Genomic DNA, 24,299 nt, shown 5'->3' on the forward strand with positions numbered 1-24,299 from the left:
AATGAATGTTTCTTAGTAACTCAACACTGTGTTGGGTCTGCAAGAGGGATTGATATTTAACTGGGTTCATGTTATTCAGTTTTCCTTGTTCAGTAGCTACCAAATGATGGCATAATAAAGAATCCTTTTCTTCTGGCAGGAGGCAGACACTTGCCTGGGAAGGATATGGATTTTTCTTAGTTTTTTAAGCTCCAATTGTGCCAGGAAACATACTCCTTTCTTCCTTTTAGCTTCCTTAAGGTTCCCATCTACAGAGGTTTCAAATTCTTTATCCAGATACGCACATTGCTTATTTGCGGCTTTCAAATCTTCCTCGTGAAATTAAAGGAGACAATGGATTTGCAAGCACTTGGCACACCAGTGATGGACAGAAAGCCCTCAGTGTCCTAGAAAACACAACAGAGCAAGAGGAGGAATGATGCTAATAGAGTCTTTATTAGTTTGGTTGAGCCCAGGTTTCTGTGGTTTGACAATACTCTTTAAGCTAAAATAATTTCCAGAACATGTATAGACTCCCATTTTTGTAACAAAAAATACGTATCTGTGCGAAACTGTCTGGAAGGATATACTTGAAAGTTTTAGTGTTTTTTGGGGGGCGAGGTGGTGATTAAATTTTAGGCAATTTTATTTGTTTTTTTATGTCTTCTGAGTGTTCTGCGATAAGCATGCATTAATTGTATAATTTCTAAAAAGGTGATTTTCATGAGGGGCTTTGACCTTTTAGGTGAGGTACCTTTTACTCCTTCAAAGTCACGTCTCCCGGATAGCAAAGTCACCTCTTCCTGCCTCCATTCCAGTCTTAGGTCCCCAGACCACAGCAAAGCTGGCAAACAGCTACAGTCAGTGCTAGGAGGCTTCACCATCCTTGTTTCCGACAAAATAGGCTACCCCCGGCTGCCTGTGTGAGGAAGGCCTAGAGGGCATCCATGAGCCTGTTGAATACCTGTTACCACAGGAAGCTGCCCACCCCCAGGACATCAGCTTAGTATCCAGGCCTCCAGCTCCTTGACGCAGAACTGCTCTTGCCGGGCCAGCACCTCATTGTCGAAGGTCGCACACGGGTGGCTTCCTCCATGATACAAGTCTCCGTCCAACCACAGCCCAAACTCGCCACTGAGGAGAAGAGGAAAATCTTGGTATGGCTCACTGCTAGGTGTTGAGACCTTTCAGATCTACCATGACTGCAGCCTACTTTTACCTGTTCCAGCTTCCCTTAAACTGATTCATCCTGAATTGTTGGAGACTCAGCATGGAGTTTACTGCAGGGCTTAGGGTTGAGAACTTTTTTAAAAAAAACAAAACAAATGATTTTAACAAATATATAAAGTGGTGCAAACATCACCACAGTCTAGTTTTGGAACATTTTTAAGACAGCAGTGTTTAACCAAAGGAATGAGTCCCACAGGTGTGGACTCTGAGAGCCCAAAACACTTGAGAGAGCCTTCCTTCTATACCGCTCGTTTGATAAAAAAGCTAGGCTGGAGCCAGGAAGTGAATTACTGCAAATCAGCAATCAAGCTGCCTCTCACTAGGAGGTTTTCAGGGGGTTGGGAGAGCAAAGAACTTGCCTGGTACTAATCAAGCAATGCTTTCATCTTCACCCTCAGGGGAAGACTTATTCTCCATGAATCTGAAGGTCACACCAGGGGTGAGACTAATCTTTTCTTCCTAACCAACTCCACATCCTCCCCCCGTGCACACACACAAAGGCAGGATTCCTGGGCAGACGCCCTTCTTCCTCCATGAGTTGTGGATTGCAGGGCTGTTTGGGTAGCTTGAAGCTTGCCTATCCCATTACTCTCTAGTCTTATCCATCCTTAAGGAATTCCATTCCCAAAATTATATAAATTCAGATTAAGTTGTCACCAACTGCAAACACTTTAGTGGAAAAGTTCATGCCATCCTTCCCCTCAGTGTTGACTTAGAGCAAGGCTGAGGGGGTTGGATGGGGGAGTGGGCAGCGGTGGGGGTGTTGAAAGGAGGGGCCTGAAAGTTAACCACCACCTTCCCCATTTTGCCTGAGGCAGCCTAAGCCAGCATGTTGGGAGAGGGGAAGGGACTAGAAGACAGACCACCCCAAGACTTGGGGAAACTTGAGACACGTACCTGCCACTGCCCATCATCAGTAAATCCAAGTCTCCTTTCACAAAGAAAGAGTTGCTTCCTGTCCACTTAAACACCTAGCATGATAGGAAAAGGCTCAGGTTACTGGGTGAGTCCGGCCCTTGCAGTTTGACTCCAGACCACTGGGTGGCAGTGTTGTGGCAGGAACAGCATCCAGGTCCCAGCTAAGCCAGCCGCAGGAGGTACTCTGGGCTCTGGGTGCCTCACATTTCTATTTTCATTACCCTTGGAGTTCACCTCAAGCCCTCCAGTCTGAATTCCCACAGTCTAGAAGCCCCTTAGTTCTAGGGATAGACCAAAAACCTCAGAGGCTTCCTGCTTCCAAAGCTGGAGAGAGGAGAGGAAAGGTCTATTGGGACCTGATTTGACCATTAACTAAGCATCTCCTCATCTCTCACTGAAGGTAATACAAAGTTAGCCAGCCCTCACATCCAGTTTGCCAGCAAGCCCTGTGGGTTCTACCACCAAAGATATATCCTGACTATCACCATTTCTGTCCTGTCCATTTCATCCCACTTAGACCACCCAACCCAAGCCCCAATCATTCCTTGCCTGGCTGACAGCCTCCTAACTGGTCTCCCTGCTTGTACTGTGTCCTGCCCCTAGCCCATCGTCACTGCAATCTAAATCAAAATCAGATCATGTCTCTCCTCTGCCTAAAGCCCTCCAATGGATTCCCATGGCGAATGGAATAAAACCTAACTTCTTACTATAATTAAAAACCCCGCCTGCTCTGATCCCTGCTTTTCTAATTTTTTTCTACCCCTTATTGACTGCACTTCATCTCCACTGGCCTTGCTATCCCTGAGTCACCCCAAACTAATTCCTGCTTTAGGACCTTTATGCTTGCTGATACTTCTGCCCAGAATACCCTTCCCCCAGATCTTCAAACAGCTGACTGCTCATCTTTCAGCCCAGATGTCCTCTTAAGAGAAATTCCCTTGACCACCGTATCTAAAGTAGCCCTTCCACCCAGACAGTGTTTTATTTTCAACAGTTACCATTCTTTGAGATAATTCTATTTATGTGTTGATGTGCCATTGTTTCTTCTACTAAAATGTAAGCTCAGTGATGCTGTCTTGATTTCTGGCTATATTCTTAGCACATGAAGGCAGAGTGTATACATAGTTGTTAAATTAAAATATTCAAGAGTCAAATTAGACAATAAAAGGAATTGTAAAGAGTGACAAAAGTATAGTGTATTATTGCCTGTTATTAGTTGCAAAAATGCAAGTAACCAAAGGGTTTTCAGCAAGAAAATGACTAATAAAAGACAAGTCTTGGGAAAATTCTAAAACACTGCTGAAAGAGATTAAAGAAGATTTAAATAAATGGAAAGGTGTTCCATGTTCATGGATTAGAAGACTTAATAATGTCAAGATGTCAGTACTACCCAAAGTGATCTATAGATTCAACTCAATTCCAATGAAAATTCCAACAATCTTCTCTACAGAAATGGAAAAACCAATCTTCAACTTTATATGGAATGGCAAGAGGCCCTGAATAGCTAAAGCATGTTGAAGAACAAAGTAGGAGGACTCACACTTCCTGATTTTAAAACATATTATACAGCTACAGTATACAGCCTGGTACTGGTATAACAATAGACACATTGACCAATGGAATAGAATTGAGAGCCCAGAAATAAACCCACACATCTATGGTGAACTGATTTTTGACAAGGGTGCTGAGTGCATTCGATGGGGAAAGAAGAGTCTCTTCGATAAATGGTGTTGGGAAAATTGAATTTCCACATGCAGAAAAATGAAACAGGATCCAGGCTACACACCATACACAAAAACAAATACAAAATGGATTAAGAACCTAAATGTGCAAACTAAAACCATAAAATTCTTAGAAGAAAATGCAGGGACATCACTATCGGGCCTAGCTGTTAACAATGGATTATCTAATATAATAACAAAAGCACAAACAACATAAAACAAAATAAATAAATTGAACCTCATAAAAATTAAAAACTTTTGTTCATCGAAGACTTTACAAAAAAAAAAGTGAAAAGACAATCTTACCAACTGGGAAAACCATATATTCAATAAGAATTTAATAACCAAAATATACCTAAAACTTCAACAACTTAACAGCAAAAAGACAAATAACCCAATCATAAAATAGACAAATGCCTTGAATAGACATTTTACCAAAGAGGGCATTCAAATGGCCACCAAACATGTGAAAAGATGCTCAACATCATCAGCCATCAGAGAGATGCAAATCAAAACCACAATGAGATACCATTTCACTTCCACTAGGTTGGCCAAGATTAAAAAAACAGAAAATAACAAATGTTGGCAAGGATGGGGGGAAATTGGAACACTTATCCACTGCAGGTGGGAATGCAAAATGGTATAACCATTGTGGCAAACAGTGTGGCGGTTCCTCAAAAAACTAAAAATAGAACTACCATAAACAAAAAAAAACCATTGCCGTCAAGTCATTTCTGACTCATAGTGACCCTGTAGGACAGAGTAGAACTGCACCATAGGGTTTCCAAGGAGTGGCTGGTGGATTCGAACTGCTGACCTTTTGGTTAACAGCCAAACGTTTAACCACTGCACCAACAGGGCCCCAGAACTACCATATGACCCAGCATTTCCACTCCTGGGTATATACCCAGAAGACTTGAAAGCAGAGACTTAAACAAATACTTGTACACCAGTGTTCAATTCAGCAGTATTCACAATAGCCAAAATGTTGAAACAACTTAAATGCCCATCAACAGATGAAAGGATAAACAAAGTGTGATACATATATACAACGGAATTCTACGCAGTCAGTAAGAGAAATGAAGTCTTGATTCATTCTACGATATGGATGGAGCTTGAAGACATTATGCTGAGTGAAATAAGTCAATCACAAAGTCAATCACAAAAGGACAAATATTATATGACCTCACTTACATAAAAAGATAAGAAAAGGCAAATGTATAGAGACCACAGTTTATTGGTGGTTACCAGGGGCAGAAGGGTGGAGAAACAAAGCTTATGAGTGGCCATCCAAGACACAACAATTGGTCTCTATTTGCCTGGAGCAACACAGGAAGAAGAAGAGTCAGAAATATTGTTGTTACTGTTGAGGTAGATCCTACTCACAGCGACTTTATGTATAATGGAATGGAATGTTGCCTGGTCCTGTGCTATTCTCACAATAGTTGCTATATTTGAGCCCATTGTTGTAACCACTGTATCAGTCCATCTCATTGAGAGTCTTCCTCTTTTTTGCTGACCCTCAGGAATAAGAGGAGAAAATGGAATGTGTTGGCTAATTGTCTCCATGATCAACTGCCTCCTTTGCCATGAGACCCAGAGAACTGGATGGTGCCTGGCTACCATTACTGAACATTTTGATCAAAGACTCTATAGAAGAATCCTGTTTGAAAGCGGGAAAATGTAGACAGAATTTCAAATTTTCATGGGATCCACATTTTCTGGAGCCATAGAGGCTGGATGAATCTCCAAAACTATTGACCTAAGATAAGCTTTAAACCTTAAACCAAAAATATCTCCTAAAGTCTTCTTAAAACCAAACAGTAGTTTAGGTTAACTAGTAAAGAATGTCTGCTTTGGTCATTATGCTCTTTTAAGATCTATCTATATGGGATCAAATTGACAACAGCAATTCAAAAGATTACATAGGAAGCTTAGGAAGCAGTGAGTTTATGTTAATGGGGAAGGAACAACTTAGAAAAGGAGGATGAGAATGGTTGCACAACTCGAACAATGTAATCAATGTCACTGAATTGTACATGTAGAAACGGTTGAATTGGTGTATGTTTTGCTGTGTGTATTATCAACAACAACAAAAAAAGACCAAGTTCATGATGCTGCTTGGTATGGTGATTGAGGAACTGCTGTGAATTAATGAAGAACACAAGAAATACCAAACACCAAAGATGGGTAAGAATTAACCAGTTTCTGAAACGATGGATTCCACAACTATAGGCTGGGAAGACAGACAGCAATCCCCTGAAAAACTCATTCATCTTATTCAACAAATATTTTTGAGCACTTATGTACCAGGCACTGTTTTAGGCACTGCGTAGAATGTTGAACACAATAGCCTCAACAGACTAGTGGGAGGAGGCAGATAATAAATAAGCAAAATAAATAGTATGTTAGATGATGATAGAGGTCTCTAGGTGGTACAAATGGTTAGTGCTCAACTACTAACCTAAAGGTTGGTGTCACAGAAGAAAGGCCTGGGAATCTGCTTACATAAAGATTATAGCCAAGAAAACTCTGGTGCAGTTGTACTCTGTAACATATGGGGTCGCCATAAGTCAAAATAGGCTCCACAGCAACAGGTTTTTTGGTTTTTACATGGTGATAAATGCTAAGGAGAAATATAAAGCAGAGAAAGCAAAAGATTTCCAGGGGATGGGGTATCGTAATTTTAAATCTGGTAGTCAGGGAAGGCCTCACTGAGATGGTGGCATTGGAACAGAGTCCTGAAGGAGGTGAGAAATGAGCTGTATGGAGATCCAATGGAAGGGTATGCTAAGTAAAAGAGTAAGTGCAAAGGCCCTGAGGTAAGAGCAGATCTGCATGTTTGAGGACCAGCTAGGAGGCCAGGGTAGCAGGAGCAGAGTGAGAAAAAGGGAAAAGTAGCAAGAGATAACATGAGAGAGAGGCCAGAAGGTGTAAGGACTTTTAGGTCATTTTAAGGACTTTGACTAGGACTTTGACTTTTAACTGACTGAGAAAGAAAATCATTGGCGACTTGGAGCAGAGGAGTGACATGATCTGACTTACCTTTTAAAAAGATCACTCCAGTTGCAGCGGATGACTGAAAGTGGAAGCAGGAAGATCCATTAGGATATAGCAGGAACACAGGCAAGTAATGATCGTGGCTTGAACCAGGGTGGCAGTAAAGGACATGGTGAGAAGTGGTGGATTCTGGATATAGAGAGAAAGAAAAGGCAGAGTTGTCAGGATTCACTGACAGCTCAGATGTAGGGGTGAGAGAAAGAGGAATTAAGGAGGACGCCGAGATTTTTGGTCTCAGCAGCAGGAACGATGGAGATGCTGTTAACTTTAATGTTGAAGACAGCAGCAGACAGGAGGAGCAGATTTTGTGGGGGAAAGTCAGGATCTTAGTTTTGGACATGTTATGTTTGAGATGACATGTTTGAGATCCAAGTGGAGACCTTGAGTAGCAGTTGGATATATATGAGTTTGGAGTCCAGGGAAGAAACAACAGCACATGGGTGGCCTAGAGAATGGACGAGACCACTAAAGAAGTGAGAGTGGTTAGAGAAGAGACAAGGGCTAAAAACTGAGCGTTGGGACCCCCTTACATGAAAAGGTTGAGATAATGAGGAGGAAACAGCAAAGGATTCTGACAAAGAGTTGTCATTACAGTGGGAATTTTAGAATTGTAGTATGTGAACGTAGGAAGCCTGTGGTGATGACTAGTACCCAGCTTTGGTTCACGATGAATAACTGACCCCTTTCTTGTTCCCTAATAAGATTACCAGGCTGGCTTGATGGAGGCAATGCAATAGATATGGCATGTTTTGCCTTCAGCAAGGCATTCCATAATTCCTTGTGATCTCCTTGTCATAAGAACAGATGATTGTACACTTGGATTTATCAGTAGGTTTCTTGGTCTGTGGACTGGTGTCAATTGGAGAGGTCTCTAATAGCAAACCAAGGCACCTGGAACTAGTTCTTCACCCATTGAACAAACAAATCTTTCTTGAGGGCATGTTATGCCAGTGCAAAGGGATATGCCCTAACTCACACACTCTGATGCCCTACCTCACACACTATGACCTCCATCCCCTACACTGATCTACTTGGCCTTCCAAATGATGCCTGTTCTCCTCCAGTTTCTGTTCCTGTGCACATGCTCTTTGTCAGCTGGTGATTACCTATTTGTCCCTCAGGACGGCATAAGAAGGTGCTCTTCCAGGAAGTCTTCCTTGTTCTCCTAACCCCTATCTGATATAGATGCCCCTCCTCTGTGCTTCTGGATCCCATGTTTAATTTCTTTAACAGCACTTATGACTCATTCTGTGTTGTGATTGTCTTTCTCCTCCCGTAGCATGGGAGCATCTCAAGGCAGGGACCCTCTGTAGTTTAGAGACATGGTATAGAGCTGTGGCTACAAGCTCAGGTTCTGGGCCAGACTGCCTATTTCCACATCTCGTCCTCATCACTGACTAGCTGTGTGAGCTTAGGCAAGTTATTCAGCCTCTCTGTGCCTCCGTTTCCTCATCTGTAAGATGGGGATGAAAATAGTACATACCTCATAGGATTGTTTGATAATTAAATGCACTCATTTGTAAAAGTTTAAAACAGCTCCTGGCAGGCAGCTAGCTGGCTTCTGTTAGCTGCTTTTTTTTCTCAAGTGTGGTATATATATATATGTATGTGTGTGTGTGTGTGTGTGTGTGTGTGTGTGTGTATGTATATGTATATTTATATATATGAAAACATTTGCCATTTCAATATGTACAATTCAGTGACATTATGTTCATCGTGTTGCAACCATCGCCACTATCTGTTTCCAAATTTTTCCATTATCCTTAATAGAAATTAATGTCCCCTAAGAAAGATGCTATTATTTTATTATTAGAAGTAGTACGCTCCAGGCCAAGCACATAATGCTTAGTAGCTTTATTCATTAAATAACCCAGAGATGGAAAAACTTTGGCATGAGAGATGTTGGAGACTACTTATTCTCCTTCCTCCTTCAAAAACCCCAGCTCCTTGGCAGCTCATGCCATCTGACTATACCAGTCACTTTGTCCCTGTCACCCCCTGATCTCCTAGTCACCCCCTGATCTCCTAGTCACCCCTTGTCATTAATCAAAGAATTGAGCGCTGGTTCACTGACCTCCCCTCCTTTCCAAGCTCCTATCGTTGTCCTAAGGAGGTCTGGTGGCGCAGTGGTTTAGCGCTCAGCTCAAACCCACCAGCAGTTCCACAGGGAAAAAAGACCTGGCGATCTGCTCACATGAAGATTACAGTTTAGGAAACCCTATGGGGCAGCTCTACTCTGTCATATAGGGTCCCTGTGAGTTGGAATTGACTCAATGGCACACAACAACATCATTGTCCTTGGTGAACTTCACTGTCCACATGGATCATCCAACACCTCTCAAAGCCTCACAATGGGGGCTTTTCAGGCAGTTGGGAGAGCAAAGAACTTGCCTGGTACTAATCAAGCAATGCTTTCATCTTTGCCCTCAGGGAAAGACTTATTCTCCATGAATTTGAAGGTCACACCAGGGGTGAGATTAATCTTTTCTTCCTAACCCACTCCATCCCCACCCCCACATGCCTGTGCACACACAAAGGCAGGATTCCTGGGCAGATACTTGCCTTCCTCCCTGACTTGTGGATTTCAAGGCTGGTTGGGAAATTTGAAGCTTGCCTGTCCCGTTACTCTCTAGCCTCATCCAGCCATGAGGAATTCCATTCCCAAAGTTATATAAATTCAGATTAAGTTGTTACCAACTGTAAACACTTTGGTGGGAGAGTTCATGCCATCTTCAGTTCCTTGTCCTCTTCATCGGCAGGGGGTCTTCTGGCACTATCTCCCATGGTCACTTCCTGGAACCTGTCCTCACCAAGGATGGCAACTCCCTCCACCATCTTTCAAATACTCCTGTCTCTGTCTACCATGTCTTCTCTTCCAACATGTTACTCAACTGGTGCCACTGCTACAGTCTTTGACCTCAAGGAGACCTCCCATCCATTGAGTCTACCTTTGTCTCATTATCCTCCAGTTCCCTCTGGCTAACGTACTCTTCTTGGAAAGTGTGGGTTCTGTGGGCCATGTTGTATTTTCACTCCCTTCAAGAACCCTCAACGCCCTTTTCTGGCTTTCCCTCTGTTAAACCAGCTTGGCAAAATCCCAGTCCTGGATGAACCCTCCCATTCGCTTCCTCCATGCTCGCACCTGAGAAGCCTAGTGTTGCTGGAGAAAAGCACACAACTAAAGCAGAAGTCTTGCCTTCCAACTCACCATCTCCCACCCTCTATCTATACTGCCTTACTGTCCTTCTGCCTCTCTAGTAGGCTTCCCTTCCCCACTCCCGGGATGACCGTTTGATACCTTCTCTCCCCTCAAGCTTTCACACCCCTGCTGCATCCTCACTCTTAGCTGATGATCTCACCCAGTGCTTCATTAAAAAATCAAAGCTATTAGACCTGTGCTGCTTCAACTTCCTACCACCAAACCCTCAGGTCTACCTGCACTTGGGCCCCCTTGTCTTTCCAGCCAGTGTTGGGTAAGCAACATCCCTCCCCCCTCTCAGAGCCAGTCATTGGTTGCCAGGGGCCTAATGAGCCTTTTTTTTTTTTTTTTTTTTTTTTGAGTGAAGATAGGCAAGTCAAGGGAGATGCTCTGCTGGCCACTGCCCTGCTGCATGCCCCCTGTGGAAAGATAGAGGGATGCCAGACAGTCCACCATGGCAGATGAAGCTGGGGGCCACTGAGACCCTGGGAGCTTTGTCCTACTACAGGTCCCATTCTCCCCAATTACCTTTAGCTGTGGGGAAAAGGAGAAGAGGAATGTCTCGCCGGTGCCATAGAAGCCTTTACTCAGTCGGATAGCTGAGGAGGAGAAGGCCCCAAACATCTGGAAGACAGAAGAGCTTGCAGTTTGCAGCTGAAAGGAAATCATGGAGGAGGGGTTGCTCTGGCAACCTCCACTCTCCAGGCTTGGTATGTAGACCTATCCTAGTGGGGCCCTGCCTAGGGAACCCAGGCAGAGCTGGGGGACTGGGAAGGCTCTGCGGACACATCAGCATGCATCCTTCCCTTAACACTCCCCAAGGAAGAACTCTTGTTGGCATCCTCCTCCAGGCCTTCAAGTCCTTCCTACTTTTTTCTTAAATGTACTTACTTTCTACACGTAAACCTTGTAGAAAAATTAGAAGTTATAGACAAGCAGAAAGAAAATAATCAAGTCATTCTGAATTCCCCTCTTCCTTCCCAGGATAACTGCTTTTAACATGTTGGTGCATTTTCTTCCAGCATCTGTTTAAAGCCAGTGTATATAAATTTTTATTAAGAAATGAGACAGTATATATATCTGTTTTGTAAGCTATTTTGTCCTAACTTTTTATTATGAAAATTTCAAACACACAGAAAAGTTAAAAGCACAGTACACATACCTTCCACCTAGGTTCAACAATTGTAAATGTTTTTGACATATTTGTTATATCTCTCTGTTCATATATTTTTTCTGGCCCACTTGAAAGTAAGTTGCAAACACTGTGACCCTTCACCCTTAAATAGTTCAGGTCCTAAGAATAGGGACTTACTCCTATATAAACAAAATACCATGGTCACGCCTAAGAAAATTAACAATAATTCCGTAATATTAGCTAATATCTACTTCATATCCCATTTTCTCCAGTTGTCCAAAGAGTTTCCTTTATTTATATCCCACTTGAAAAACAAAAAGTTAACACTTTCAATAGCTATGGTTCTACACCATTATTTTTCTTGCCTGCTCAGTATTTCACCATGTGGAAGGGCCGTAATTTATTTAGCCAGTCTCCTCCTGTGGTGGGATAGTTAGGTGGCCTGCAGTTTTTCACTGTTATAAACTATGCTGAGTGGTAGAGGTGTGATCACTGGGGATTGGTTATGGGGAGTTAGGTTTTGGCTTTAGTATAAAGAGAAACTTCTTCATAGTCAGATGTTTTACCATCGGGGAGCTCTGTCCAGCCGGAGTGAGCTCCCCTTGAGGGGGAGGTCCTTCCATCAGCATCTTGAGGAGGGACCTCCTGCCCTAGTGTGGAGGGGCCCTTGGGGCCCTGAGATGTCTCCCAGCTCTAACGTGCTCCTTACACAGAAGAGCATTTGAAACCAGCTTCCAACCTTCCCCACTTCCTGGAGAGCCTGCCTGGAAAGCCAGCAGTGGAGAGACCAAATGGACTTAGGGCATTGCCTCCTCAAGGCTCCTCATGTAAAATGCGGGAGCGGCTAAGACTGCCTTTTCCCTGGTCTTCTGCTTCCCTTCTTGCCCTCTCCAGAGATTCTTCTGTCACCAACTGAACGTCAGGCCATTGATCCCCTGATTAAAATCCCTCCACAGTGCCCTGTGCTTCTGAGGATAAAGATGCAAACTTTTACATTTATGGTCAGATGATTACAGTGAAAACTGTGAGAGCCAGAACTTGATGGGACTGCCTTGTTTTTCCGGGTCTTGCAAGTTTTCTACCTTTGACAGGGTGCAGTCTTACCACTTTTCTATCACTCTCTATTACTGGAAAATATTTGAGTTTTCTGACAGGTTTCCACCTCACACAGGTTCTGGCTTTCGCAGGTTTTACTGTATTTGCTTAATGTCTGACCTCCTTACCCCATAGACCATTAGAACTCCAAGAAGGCTGAAACTACTTCTGTTTTGATCCTTCTCTATTCCAAGTCTAGCCTGGCACATACCAAAAAAAACAAACAAACAAACTCAAACCCATTGCCATCAAGTCGATTCTGACTCATGGCGACCCCATGTGTTACACAGTAGAACTGAGCTCCATGGGGTTTTCTTGGCTGTAATTTGTATAGAAGCAGATCGCCCGGACTTTCTCCCATGGAGCTGCTGGGTGGGTTAGAACCACCTACCTTTAGGTTAGCAGCCAATCACAAATCACTTGTGCCACCACATAGAAGGCACTTAATATGCATGTGTTGAATGAATGAGTGAGTGGTGAATGAATGAGTGACTAAGGGAATGGCACTGAGCAGGGTAGGTCTCAATGCTATCATCAGTGTCTATGATAGATACCTTAGTTTATCACCTCTGCCCTCTCATCCCTGAGGCTGCCCTGGGCAGGACCTACCGGTATCTGGTTGGGAGGCCCTGAGCCTCAGGTTGGGGGCCTTGGCCCAGCTCACCTGCCCATCCTGGTCCCTCAGCACTAGCAGCACTGGTCCACCGTGGCCTTCCATCTGCCGGTACAGCCTCCGCAGACTGAAGCCGTCCCTCGCCGTGCAGAAGGCCAGACTCCAGGAGTGTCCAGTGACTCTCGCGGGGAGGTGGGGGCTGAGCTGGGGACAGGCCTAGAGGTGAGCAGGGGAATCCTCCTCCTCCCACCCTTCTTCTGCTAGAACCTCAGGGGCCCAGAAAGAAGGGTTAAATAGCCACCACTCACACAGGCATGGTGCTTTACAGATTATAGAGCCGTTTCCTGTTTCCAGGGCACTTTCATGTCTGTTAGCAATAGCCAAAGGAGATAAGGTTATTGTTTCCATTTTACAGACAAGAAAACTTTGCTCAGTGAGGTGGAACAACTTGCCCAAGGCCCACATTGGGAGTAAATGGTGGAGGCAGGATTCAAACCCAGGTCTGTCTCAGGACTCTCTCCCCTTGGTTACCCTGGCCCCTAGAGGCCAGAGACTAGATGAGATGCTGACCGCCTCCTTCTGTTCCTTCCCACCTTCTCCGCATTCCCTGCCCCAGCTTTAGCTTTAGTTCCCAAGTACTGGTTCTATTTAAGAATTAACTTCTTTCATTATCTCCTTAACCTTCTGGCCTAGTGAAGAGAGTGAGGCCAGTATTACTGGACCATTCTACAAGAAAGGGAAAGAAAGTCCAGAAAGAAGGAATGATTTCCCCAAAGGAACACAGACAGGAGTGAATCCAAGCGTCCCTGGGCCTGGCTAGGGTGGAGCCCGAGGGTGGGTCCCTTAGGCCCAGGGCTGAAGTCCTTGGGTCATGGGCAGTGCCCGAACCTGCCTAATCTCCAAGGCACCCAGCAGCTGGCTGGCTTCTGCAAGCTGGGTTTCTGTGGGATCTTCAGTAGCAGGGGCTATGGCTGGGGCTGGGGCTGGTTCCTCCTCCTCTTCCTCCTCCTTTTCCTCACCCTCCTCCCCAGACAGGGCATCCTCCACCTGGCTGGGCTGTGAAGACACAAAGAGGCCTGGTAAGTCGAGGGAGAAGGAGGCACCAGCTTTCACATCTTCTGAGCCCAAGAGCCTCAGGCCACCCCACCACTCCTGGCCCAGGCCTCTGCAACCCCCAGCCCAGCCCAGGGCAGGCTGGAAACTTTCTACAGACAGACAAGACTCTGCAGCTGCCTCCAGCCTGCTCCCTCCCTTGCCCCTGGCAGCCTAGGGTCAGAGGTACCCCCCCTAAACACACACACACACACACACACACAAAGAAACGCGCGCGCAGCTCATCAGATGGGACCTGAGCCCAGTGGTTTTTCTGACTGTTTGCTCTGGATCCCAAGAGGGCCCCAGGGATCAAGTTCTAAGCTTGGGAGCAGGAGAGAAGGGTAGGTGGCAGCCCAGCCCTGTGAGCTGTGATTGTGTGTTTGTACATGAAATAATAACAACAATGATAATAGCTGAGATTGGTACAGCACATACTTAGCCTACCTGTGGTGAGTGATCTCTTTGAATTTTCCTACCAATTCTAAGAGGAATATACAGTATTTCTTATTATACTCATTTTACAAAGGAAGAAAACGAGACCCAGAGGCTTCACTGTCTGGCAGTGAAATAATCTATGTAGCCGTGTAAGCGACTGGGTGAGCAGGTTAATGTAAAACGTGCATTTGTCAGTGTGAAGGTGTGTGTTGACTGAAAGTAGAGTTGTGTAGGCAAATCAGTGTGTGAAGGTGTTGAGTGCAAGTGTGTGTGTGCATATATGTCAACATGTTTGTGTGAGTTGGGATTGTGTAAATATAAGTGTGTGTCAGTGGGCATGTATGTAGGTATATTTAGTCATTCATTCATTCTTTCATTCAACTGAGCTCTCGCTCTGTACCAGAACATGTGTTTGAGTATGTATGTGTATAAGTGCGAACATTTACACATACTCATACGTACATACACACACACAATGACTTCTGGGGCATTTCATAGGAAGGAGAGACCTCCTGGAGCATGAGATGGATAGGATCCTCTTGCCTGCCTTCCCCTATTCCCCAGGTTCAGGCCTAAAAGAGAGGGTCTCTCCTAGCTGAACTCCATCTGACAACCGCTCCAGGAAGAAGGGGACAACTCACCTGCCTACATCCAACCCCAGCCCAGGGCCCACCCAGGCCAGAGATCGTCTTCCCCCCTTTCCAGCCCTAGCCCCCGGCCCAAGCCGACGGGCCCCTTACCAGCCGAGTGTAACGCCAGCGGAGACTTTTCATTCTCCTGTCCCAGCCCAGGGCAGGCCGAGGTCAAGTCCACAGCCCTGCCAGGGGAGGAAGCATGTTGGGTGGGGCCTAGAGATGAGATGACACACCCAGCTAGCTCCTTGCCCACCTAGCTGTCCTTTGCTCCCTCACACCTGTCACTCCCAGGCTGAGTTGTGATTGGGTAGGTTTGTGAGGTTGGCTACACTTGGGGTAAGCATCTAACACACATGAGCCATACACAGTAAATTCTAGTTGTGATTCCCTTCTACCTCTTTGTCCCCTTGCAGCCTGGCCTTGAGACTGTGGCCCTGTGGGTAGATGCCTGAGCCCGAGGCTGGGGGTCTGGGCCCCCTGATTTGCTGTGTGACCTTCGATAAGCCCCTTTGCAGCCCTGGGCCTCAGTATCCCCACATGTAACACGAGAGGGTTGGACCAGCTCATCTCAGAGACCCTCACAGTACTAAAAAGCAGCAATTCAGGTCCCTCTCAAAGCCAATGAGTGCATTATAACAGAAGCTTAAAAGGGGCCATGCCTAGACCAAAGGTTATTTGTTTTTTTTTTTTAAATAATTTTATTTTTCTAATTAAAAAGTCATACATGTTAATTGTAGAAAATTTGGGAAAGGCCAGAAAAGAATAAAGAAGAAAACAAAAATACTCATAATTCCATCTCTTGGAGATTAGCACTCAACCTTTAAAGGAATTTCTTTCCAGTCTCATATTTATTTCACATACATGTGTATATACACGTTTATAAATCAATAATACCGTATAGAGCTTTAAAAACTGCTTTCCCCGTTTAACAGTAAGTGAAAATTTTCTAGTGACGTTAAGTATTTTTTGAAAACATGATTTTTAATGGTTGCGTATTATTTCATCTATTTATTCCTCTACCATTGGACATTTTGTTTGCTTCTAATCTTCTGTGTTTATAAGCAATACTATAATAAACTTCAAACTCACCCAGTAGCTCCACAGGAGAGAGACCTGGTGATCTGCTCCCGTAAAGATTACAGCCTAGAAAACCCTTTGGGGCAGTTCTACTCTGTCGTATGGGGTTGCTCTGAGTCAAAAATGGACTCAGTAGCACCTAACAACAATATAATAAACTTCCTTGTTCATAGATCTGATGATATCCTTTATGATCTATTTTAAAAGTTGAATGCTGGGTTAAAGGGCATATACATAGATAGTTCTTGATACATATTTCCCACAAGGCTTCTCTCGTGCTGAAGGTACCTGGACACAGGTCAAAAGTACCGTGTCCAGGTACCTTTAGTTCTCTCAAGGAAATATCTTTCTGATCAAGTTTTATGCCTTCAAACTACAGACAAATACACTGTGGCTGAGAAAGTAGAAGGGACTTAGCAGGGTCACAGAGCAGTATAATACCGTGGTTAAGAGCATAGGCTCTGAAGTCAGGGAGTTCAGGTCTTAGTTTTGCCACTCACTTGCTGTGTGACCTTGGGCAAGTTACTTAACATCTCTGGGCCTCAGTCTTATTTGTAAAATAGGCCTGCTGTAAGGGTAAGTGAAGATAATGCCTCAGAAGCAAGGATACTAAGCCAGATCTTTGTCCTCTTCGGTGAGGTAACCTGCTGTACCTGGTATTTGTTGAGCACAGGATAAATGACTGCGCTTATTACTAATCCTTATACTGTCTCTTCGAAAGACAGTGGCCACCAAGTCTCCACCTGGATGCCTCTGGGACAGGCAGTCTCTTAGTCACTCACAGGGGTGAAGAGCTCAGAGTGGGGAGGAAAAGGCAGAACTGTGGAAGGATGTACTCACCCTGCTGAGCCCCAGAACTCTGGCAACCTCCTCCAGCCTGCCAACACAATGGTTTCTTTATCAAGTCTCCCCAGAAAGGGTGCCACACCAAAACCGACCCTGCCCACCTGGGCCTCGGTAGGCAGCAGTTTGGCTCTGAACCTCTTCCCTGGCCCCAGGCCCTCCTCCCTGCCTCTTATAGCTGCCTGAGGGCTGCAAGCCTTGGCCCTGGGCCAGCTCTGGTTCCAGTTGGGAAAGCCTGTCAATGATTAGCATGTGTCAGGGACTCAAATCCCACAAACACACACAAACAAGACCTCATCACCCCTATGGCCCCCAGCTCTGCCCCAACCAGCCCAGAGCAGTGGAGGATACCGGGTCCTTGCTCTTATCTAGAACCTCTCGCCAGAGCTACCAGGTACCACCTGGTGTCTGAAGCCCACCAGTAAAGACGCTTCCCTTAAAGTTCAAACCTGTGGGATGCAAACACTACAGAAAAGGGTAATGCTTGCGGCATTCTCCATCAATCACCTATTCTGCAGGGGAGAAGCACAGGGCTGGGAGCTCTGCCCCTCCTGGCTGGGTGGCTGGAAGGAAACCACCCCTTCTGCCCCAGGCCTTGGTTTCCCCTCTCTCAGATGGGAGGACAACCCCTTCCTCAGTGGGCTGTTAATGACATTAGGTGAGATCATGCGCAGAAAGTCCAGTGTTTGGCACGCAGTAAGTGCTCCATCCTTGGGATTTACTTCTCTGTCCCTGGCTCATAACAGGAACCCGATGAATGCCATGTTGTTGGATCAAGAAACTCAAAGCTGGAAGGAACTTCAGCCAGTCCTAGAGCAATCTGCCCTCCAAGTGGCCACCCATCCTCTGCCTGGTCACTCCCAGGGATGAGGTGCCCACTTCCTCATGGGTGGCCCACTCATATTCATACAACTGAAGGGGACCCTGTCCTTCAGGGAGGACTTGGGTCTCCAGATACTCTGCTCATAGCTAGGTCTCCTGGGAATGCCCTTTTAGGACCTGTATTATGGGGAAAACAGGTGGGTGAAGGGCCCTGTTGCTACCACAAACACGGCTGTTGCAATATGTATTTAGGCTGTAAATGGCTCAGGAATCACACGCCTGGCCCTACCTTCTCCCCCAATCTCTCCTCTACACAATTTCCCTGTGCTCACTACCTGAGGCATTGGGCACTTTGAGAAGCAAGTGACATTTTGCCTTGATGTCCCATTCTTTGTCCTCATGTCCAGGAAACCTCAGTAAGCAACCTGGCAGGAACACCAATTGGCAAATAATAGGCTCCTCTTGAGCAGCCCCTGGGTGGCACAAATGGTACTAGCTGAAAGGTTGGGAGTTCAAACCCACCCAGAGGCACTTTGGAAGACAGTCCTGGCAATCTGCTTCCGAAAGATTACAGTCTTGAAAACCGTGTGGAGTGCAGTTCTACTCTGACACGCATGGGGTTGCCATAGTTGGAATCCGTTCAATGGCACTTAACAACAACAGACCCCTAGGGTCTTTGATAATGGAATTCTAGGCTTTAGAGTGCCTGGCATCCCAGCTCTGCCCTGTAGTTTGCCTGCTCATTTCCCCCTCACCTGACTACATGCCACCTCTTTAATTACTGTAGTCATCATTGCCAGGAAACAATCCAAATGTCCAATAAAAGGGGGAAAGTTTAGGTGACCCATGGAACATCCATTCCGTGAATTATTTCTGAGTATTAAAAGTGACATTTGCAAAGAGTTCATAAATGCATGGGAAAATGTTTCTGCTACCCTGTTGGGTGAAAAAAGCAGGATATAAAATTGTATATGCAGTATCATTTCAGCTATGCAAAACAAACTTGAAAACATAGAAAAGATGACTAGAAGGAAGGGAATAGAAGGGAGTTCCTGGGCTGACGGGCTTCACTTGGAACCTCAAATGGGTACGTAACACAACCGGACATCCTCCCACACACATCCTGGGAAGTTGGAGTTCCACTCTCTGACATCACTATTATACATGGTCTTCACTCTCCTCACAACTCTCACTCATTCACCCCCTCACTCTGAGCTGGCAACTTCATTCTTTCTTCATTGAGAAAACAGAAGCCATCATCAGTCACTTCCCCACCTTCCCACCTCCAAACCAACAGATAGAGCCACCTGCATCTTACCCATCTCCTCTGCCTTCCCTCCAGGACAAGGAGGAGAGGTCCCTGTTCCTTTCAAAGGCCAGACCCCATCCCTGGACCCATCCCTCTGCCTTCTTCAGCTATTACTTCTCTCTCCTGCTTCCTAGATCTCTGGCTTGCCCCTCCTCCCTCTTGACCTCCCAGCCCCCTCCACAACTGCTCAACCTGTCTTCTCCCTTTGCAGCCACACTTCACAAGAGAGTTGCCTATGCTCTGCCTCTACCCCCTGCTCTCTCTTCAGTCCACTCCCCTTGGCTTCTGCCCCCACCATCCCACTGAAATGGCTCCTGTCAAGGTCCCTAGCAGCCTCCACGTTGCCCAATTCAGGGAGCGCTTCTCTACTCTCATCTTCCTCGAACTTCTCAGGAGCTTGGCAGTACAGACACCTCCCTTGTTGATACACTCTACTGCCTTGGCTCCCTGACAACACATTGTCTTGGCTTCCCTCCTACCTCACTGGCCGCTTCCTCTCTGTCTTTTGTGGCTTGCTTCTCCTCTTTTAAAGTGATCAGCTGCTCACCAAAAGGTGGGTGGTTTGAAACCACCAGCAGCTCCGCAGGAGAAAGATGTGGCAGTCTGCTCCTATGGAGATTTACAGCCTTGGAAACCCTACAGGGTCACTATGAGTCGGAATCAAATCACCAGCAGTGGGTTTGGTTTTGGTTTTGGGTTTCTCCTCCTTTAGCTCCCTGCGTGGCACAAATGGTTTGCGTTCAGCTGCTAATTGAAAGGTTGGTGGTTCAAACCCACCTGGCAGTGCCTGACGACCTGCTTCTGTAAAGATTACAGCCAAGAAAAACCCTATGGAGCTTAGTTCTACTCTGTAACACATGGGGTTGTCATGAGTCAAAATCGACTCAGTGGCAACAGACTTGGGGTTTTTTGTTTGTTTTGTTTCTCCTCCTTTACCCACTTTCTAGAACCAGGAGTTCTAGGCCAACTTTTTTTCTCTATATAGACCCTTTCCCTAAGTCTCATCTTGGTCCCGTGAATTTTAATAGTGTCTAAATGCTGACAACTCTTCATGGCTTCAGACCCAACTGCTATCCTGAGCTCCACACATATGTCAACCTCCTACTTGACATCTCCACATGGATGTCTCATAGACACCTCAAATTGAATGTATCCACGAAGAATGCTTCGTTCCCTTCTCCAAACCTGTCTTTTTAAATGTTACTATCATTCATCCTGTAACTAAACACAGAAATCTGGGAGTTGAACTTGACTTAGTTTGTTTGATCCCTCACTTCCAACCAGGGGTCTTTGATTCTTCCTCCAGAAAAGATCTCAAGACTACCCTCTTCTTTCCCTCTCCACTGCCTCCAACCTCATCCAAGCCACCATTATTTCCCAGAGACTGGTACAACAGCCCCTTAACCATCTTTTTACTTGGCTCTAGGCCATTCTCCCCTAGAGCTAGTGTATTTAAAACAAATTAGAACATATCACTCTCCTGCTTACAATGTCCAATGGCTTCTCACTGCACCAAGAATAAAGCCTCTGCCCAGTGCACGACCTGGCCCCTGCTGACCACTGCTACTTTATCTTGTTCTTCTCCCTCCATCACTCATCAGGTTCTAGCCACATTGACCTTCTTACTCTTCCATGAGTGTACATCAAGCTTGTTCTTGTTTCAGGGCCTTTGCTCTTGCTGTTCACTCTGCCTGGAATTCTCTTCTCCCTGGCTCTTTGAATAAATCAGCTGAAATGTCACCTCCCCAGAGAGGACTCCCTGACTACCCTATTTAAAGTAGACTTTGCTACCATTTCCTCTAATTCTCCCTCAGCCAGTGGTTTGTTTCTTGCATGATTTGTATAATGAAAGAAAATTTTTGCTTTTAAAATTGCTTCTCTTTGAAGCCTTTCAGGATTTAGTCTCCATTCTGTTTCCATCACGTTCATCACTTTAGTTAATCGAGTGGGAAAAGTGAAACTGCTTTTCCTTTGGGTAATCAATGTCTTTATTTCTTACCATCTGATCCATAATCCTTACGATCATTTAATGCTTCATCCTTTCATCAGTAGAGCTTTATACAGCACACACTGCGTGTCTGAGCCGGACAGTTTACAGTCCAATAGTGCGGCACAACAGGCTCCAGGGTCAGCTCAATCCCAGCCCTGCCACTTACAAGCTGTGTAACCTCGGACAAGCATTCCAGTCATCCAGTACTGTGTAACAAACTACCCCCAAACCGAATAGCTTAAAACAACATTTATTTTGCTCGCAAAACTAAAACTGCAATTTGGGCAGCGTCCATGGACAGCTCATTTCTGCTCTGTTTGAGGTCAGCTGGGGTGGCTCCAAAGGGGCTGAATCACCTGCAGGCTCACTCTCTCTCACATGTCTGGTGGTTGATGCTGGCTGTTAGCTGGGACCAGAGCTGAAGTTGTTGGCTAGAACACTTCCATGTGGCCTCTCCATGAGGCCTGAGCTTCCTCCCGACATGGTGGCTGAGTTCTAAGGGTGAGTGGCAAGAGAGAGAGAGAATTGAAAGAGAGTTGAGCAGAAGCCATATTGCCTTTTATGACCTAGACTTGGAAGTCACAGAGTGTCATTTTTGCCATACTCCATTGGTTAAGGCAGTCACAAAGATCTGCCTAGCTTCAAGGGGAGGGAACATAGACACCACCACTCCACCACTCAATGGGAAGAGTGTCAATGCCACATTGTAAGAAGAACAATTGGAATGAGATATGTATTAGTGTGGCTATCTTTGAAAAATACAGTCTGCCACAAGTTCCTTAACCTTCCTGAGATCCTTTCCTGAAGGGGTGAGCACAGAGCCTGGTATATAGTGAGCACTCATGGGTCAGGTAGCCGCAGGACTTGCTGGCAGCTAAAGATGGTCAGCCTGCCTGCATGTAGCCAATTCTGGCCTCCCAGAAGTCTCACCCCCCTTTTACAGTATCCCTGGTCTGAACTTCCTCTGCATGCAGGACCCCTTCCTCAGTCTCACCCAACCTGAGTCCCTCCCAACAAGGGCCTTGCTCTTCTGGGGTTACAGTGTAGATTCACAGCTTCCCAAATCGAAAGAAGCTTGGAGCAGGAAGGACCCTCAGCCCTCTGCTCAGCCATCAGTGTTGGGGCCCAGTGAGGACAAGTGGCAGAGCCAAGACTCGGGCCCAGGTCCAAGTGAGGAGATCCAGGCCTACTTTAATCTCAGGACCACCAGTGTGACCATGGGTGTGTCAGGAGTGGCTGAGCCATTCCGGTCTGGCATGCTCCCTGAATGCATTCATACCATCTAACACCTACAAGCCCACTTTCTGCACAGGGGGAGAAACGAGCACAGAGAGGGGAAACAATTTCCAATCTCTCTGTGCCAGACCAGCCTGCATGAGCCAGGGGCATCAGAGCTGGAAGGCACCTGTCATCTGTTACATCAGACCAGACCAGGGGAGGACACTGAGACCTGGGCGGGGGGAGGGAGGGAGAGGTGCTGCCCTGGGTCACCTAGTGCCCGTGCCCCATGCCATGACATGTCACCTTGTTAGTGAGGAATCTTTTGTGGGCCATCTCCCCCTATACTGTGTGCTCCATGAGGTTAGGAAGTGGCAAACCCACCTCTGTGTCATGTCCCTCAGTGTCCTACCTGGTGCCTGTCAGTGGGTCAGTGGGGCACAGTAGTGGGCAGTCAGTAGGGTACGGGAGCTGGTGCCTTGCCATGTGGGGGTGGAATGCCCCTGAAGTGTTTATCAAGAACTTGCTGAGTTGCCCTGCTTCCTATATGGCTTGGTGGGGGGCACTCCAGGAGGATCTTGGCTACAGGCAGACTGGGGATGGAGGGGGCACTCACACACCTAGACTGGGATGGAAGTCATTAGTTCTGGGAGAGGGAAGCTACAGGAGTGTATTCACTGCATATGGGGGCAGGTGGAACAGAGACAAAGAAGGGGATCTGGGGCTATAGCAGGGTGCCATTGCCAGGCGAAGATTTGGAGGAAGACGAAAAGGAGGAGGAGGAGGAAGAAGAAAATGGGCAGAAAGAAGAAAAGGGGCAAGAGGAGGAAAAGGCAGAGATGGAGGAAGAAGAGGTAGAAAAGAAAAAGGAAGGAAAAAAGGGAGAGAAAGGAAAAAGGGGGCGGAAGGAATAGGGGAGGGAAGAAGAAACTTCAGAGGTGTAAACGCAGCCCTGCCCCAACGGGTGACAATGGGGTGCCATCTTGAGAGGGGGTAGATGAAAAGGGGGGGCCATCCTGAGAGTGAGTGCCCACCCTCAAGCAGCCAGAGGAAAGAGTTGTGCCCAGCTGGACTTAACCTGTCTCTGCCCTCTGGTGGCTGGTAGGGGGTGAGGTGGGGATCAGAGAAGGTGACAGATATATGGGGAAAGGGAACAACACGTCTAGGAGCCTTAAAGGGAAAGAAATTTCGCCATCAGAGCACTCTGGTGGACCTGCGCTTGAGGAAGCGAGTTGGGGTCCGGGCAACCGTACCCAGTCCGCCCCACCGGGGCCTCCACTGCTGGTCTGACACCTCCTGACGGGTCGCCTCTATTTTAGCTGTGCAGAGCCTGAAATCCGGAGAGGCGGGGGGGGGAGTAAGCATACCTGGGATCAGAGCCGGTCAAGGTGTGCAGAGCCGGGCATGCACCCAGGGCTCCACCATCCCCTACGCCTGTGGGAGGGAAGCCGAGGTAGAACGAGCCTGAACACACCCTGGAGGTGTGAGGCTTGAGTTCCATCCCAGCTCTGCCATCAGCCTTCGGTTAATCGCGTGTCCTCCCTAGGTTTCAGTGTACGCACCTGTACAATGGGATACTTGGCTTTGCTTGGCAAGCTTGAGGGGGGCGGAGTACGTTCACCCGCGCACGCTCAGCGTAGAGGCTAGGTGTCCCGTGTCTGAATGGATAGAGGCTCCAGCGTTCTGAGGTCCGCCCGGCCTCTGTTGGGAAATCCCCCCTCCCGCCGCTCACGCGACCCCAGTCCGGACCCGGGTCGCAGGGGCGCCTCCGCCGGGTGTGTTCCCCAGGCCGTCAGGGAAGGGGGCGGCGGCCGAGAGGAGGACGAGGGAGCCGGGGCAGCGGCTGCCGGGGCCTGCCTGACCCTCAAGGGGGTCGCTGTTGCCTCGCAGATCCCTCCCTGGCTCCCAGCTTACGTCCCTCCCCG

The 24,299-nt window shown here is 46.7% G+C and overlaps 1 protein-coding gene and 1 long non-coding RNA gene across 3 annotated transcripts; one reads left to right on the forward strand and one right to left on the reverse strand.

Annotated features, from left to right (window-relative positions):
- Positions 1–74: 74 nt before the first annotated feature.
- TLDC2 (TBC/LysM-associated domain containing 2) lies at positions 75–15,253 on the reverse strand. 2 transcript variants are annotated; one of them, XM_004370369.2, is made up of 6 exons: positions 15,221–15,253; positions 13,839–14,006; positions 13,002–13,154; positions 10,636–10,731; positions 2,107–2,180; positions 75–1,113 (listed from the first exon to the last, which is right to left on the reverse strand). In XM_004370369.2, exons 1-6 carry the CDS (start codon positions 15,251–15,253, stop codon positions 978–980), a joined length of 660 nt encoding a protein of 219 aa, XP_004370426.1. In that variant the 3' UTR covers positions 75–977. The 2 variants fall into 2 exon arrangements, with proteins under 2 accessions (XP_004370426.1, XP_012415018.1); XM_012559564.2 differs by lacking the exon at positions 10,636–10,731.
- LOC111819080 (uncharacterized) lies at positions 1,113–12,607 on the forward strand. Its single transcript, XR_002822872.1, has 3 exons — positions 1,113–1,648; positions 9,339–9,379; positions 10,642–12,607. It is a non-coding gene; the product is annotated as an uncharacterized LOC111819080 (long non-coding RNA).
- Positions 15,254–24,299: the final 9,046 nt, after the last annotated feature.

This window comes from Trichechus manatus, unplaced genomic scaffold, assembly GCF_000243295.1.
Source record: "Trichechus manatus latirostris isolate Lorelei unplaced genomic scaffold, TriManLat1.0 scaffold00008, whole genome shotgun sequence".
NCBI lineage: Eukaryota > Metazoa > Chordata > Mammalia > Sirenia > Trichechidae > Trichechus > Trichechus manatus.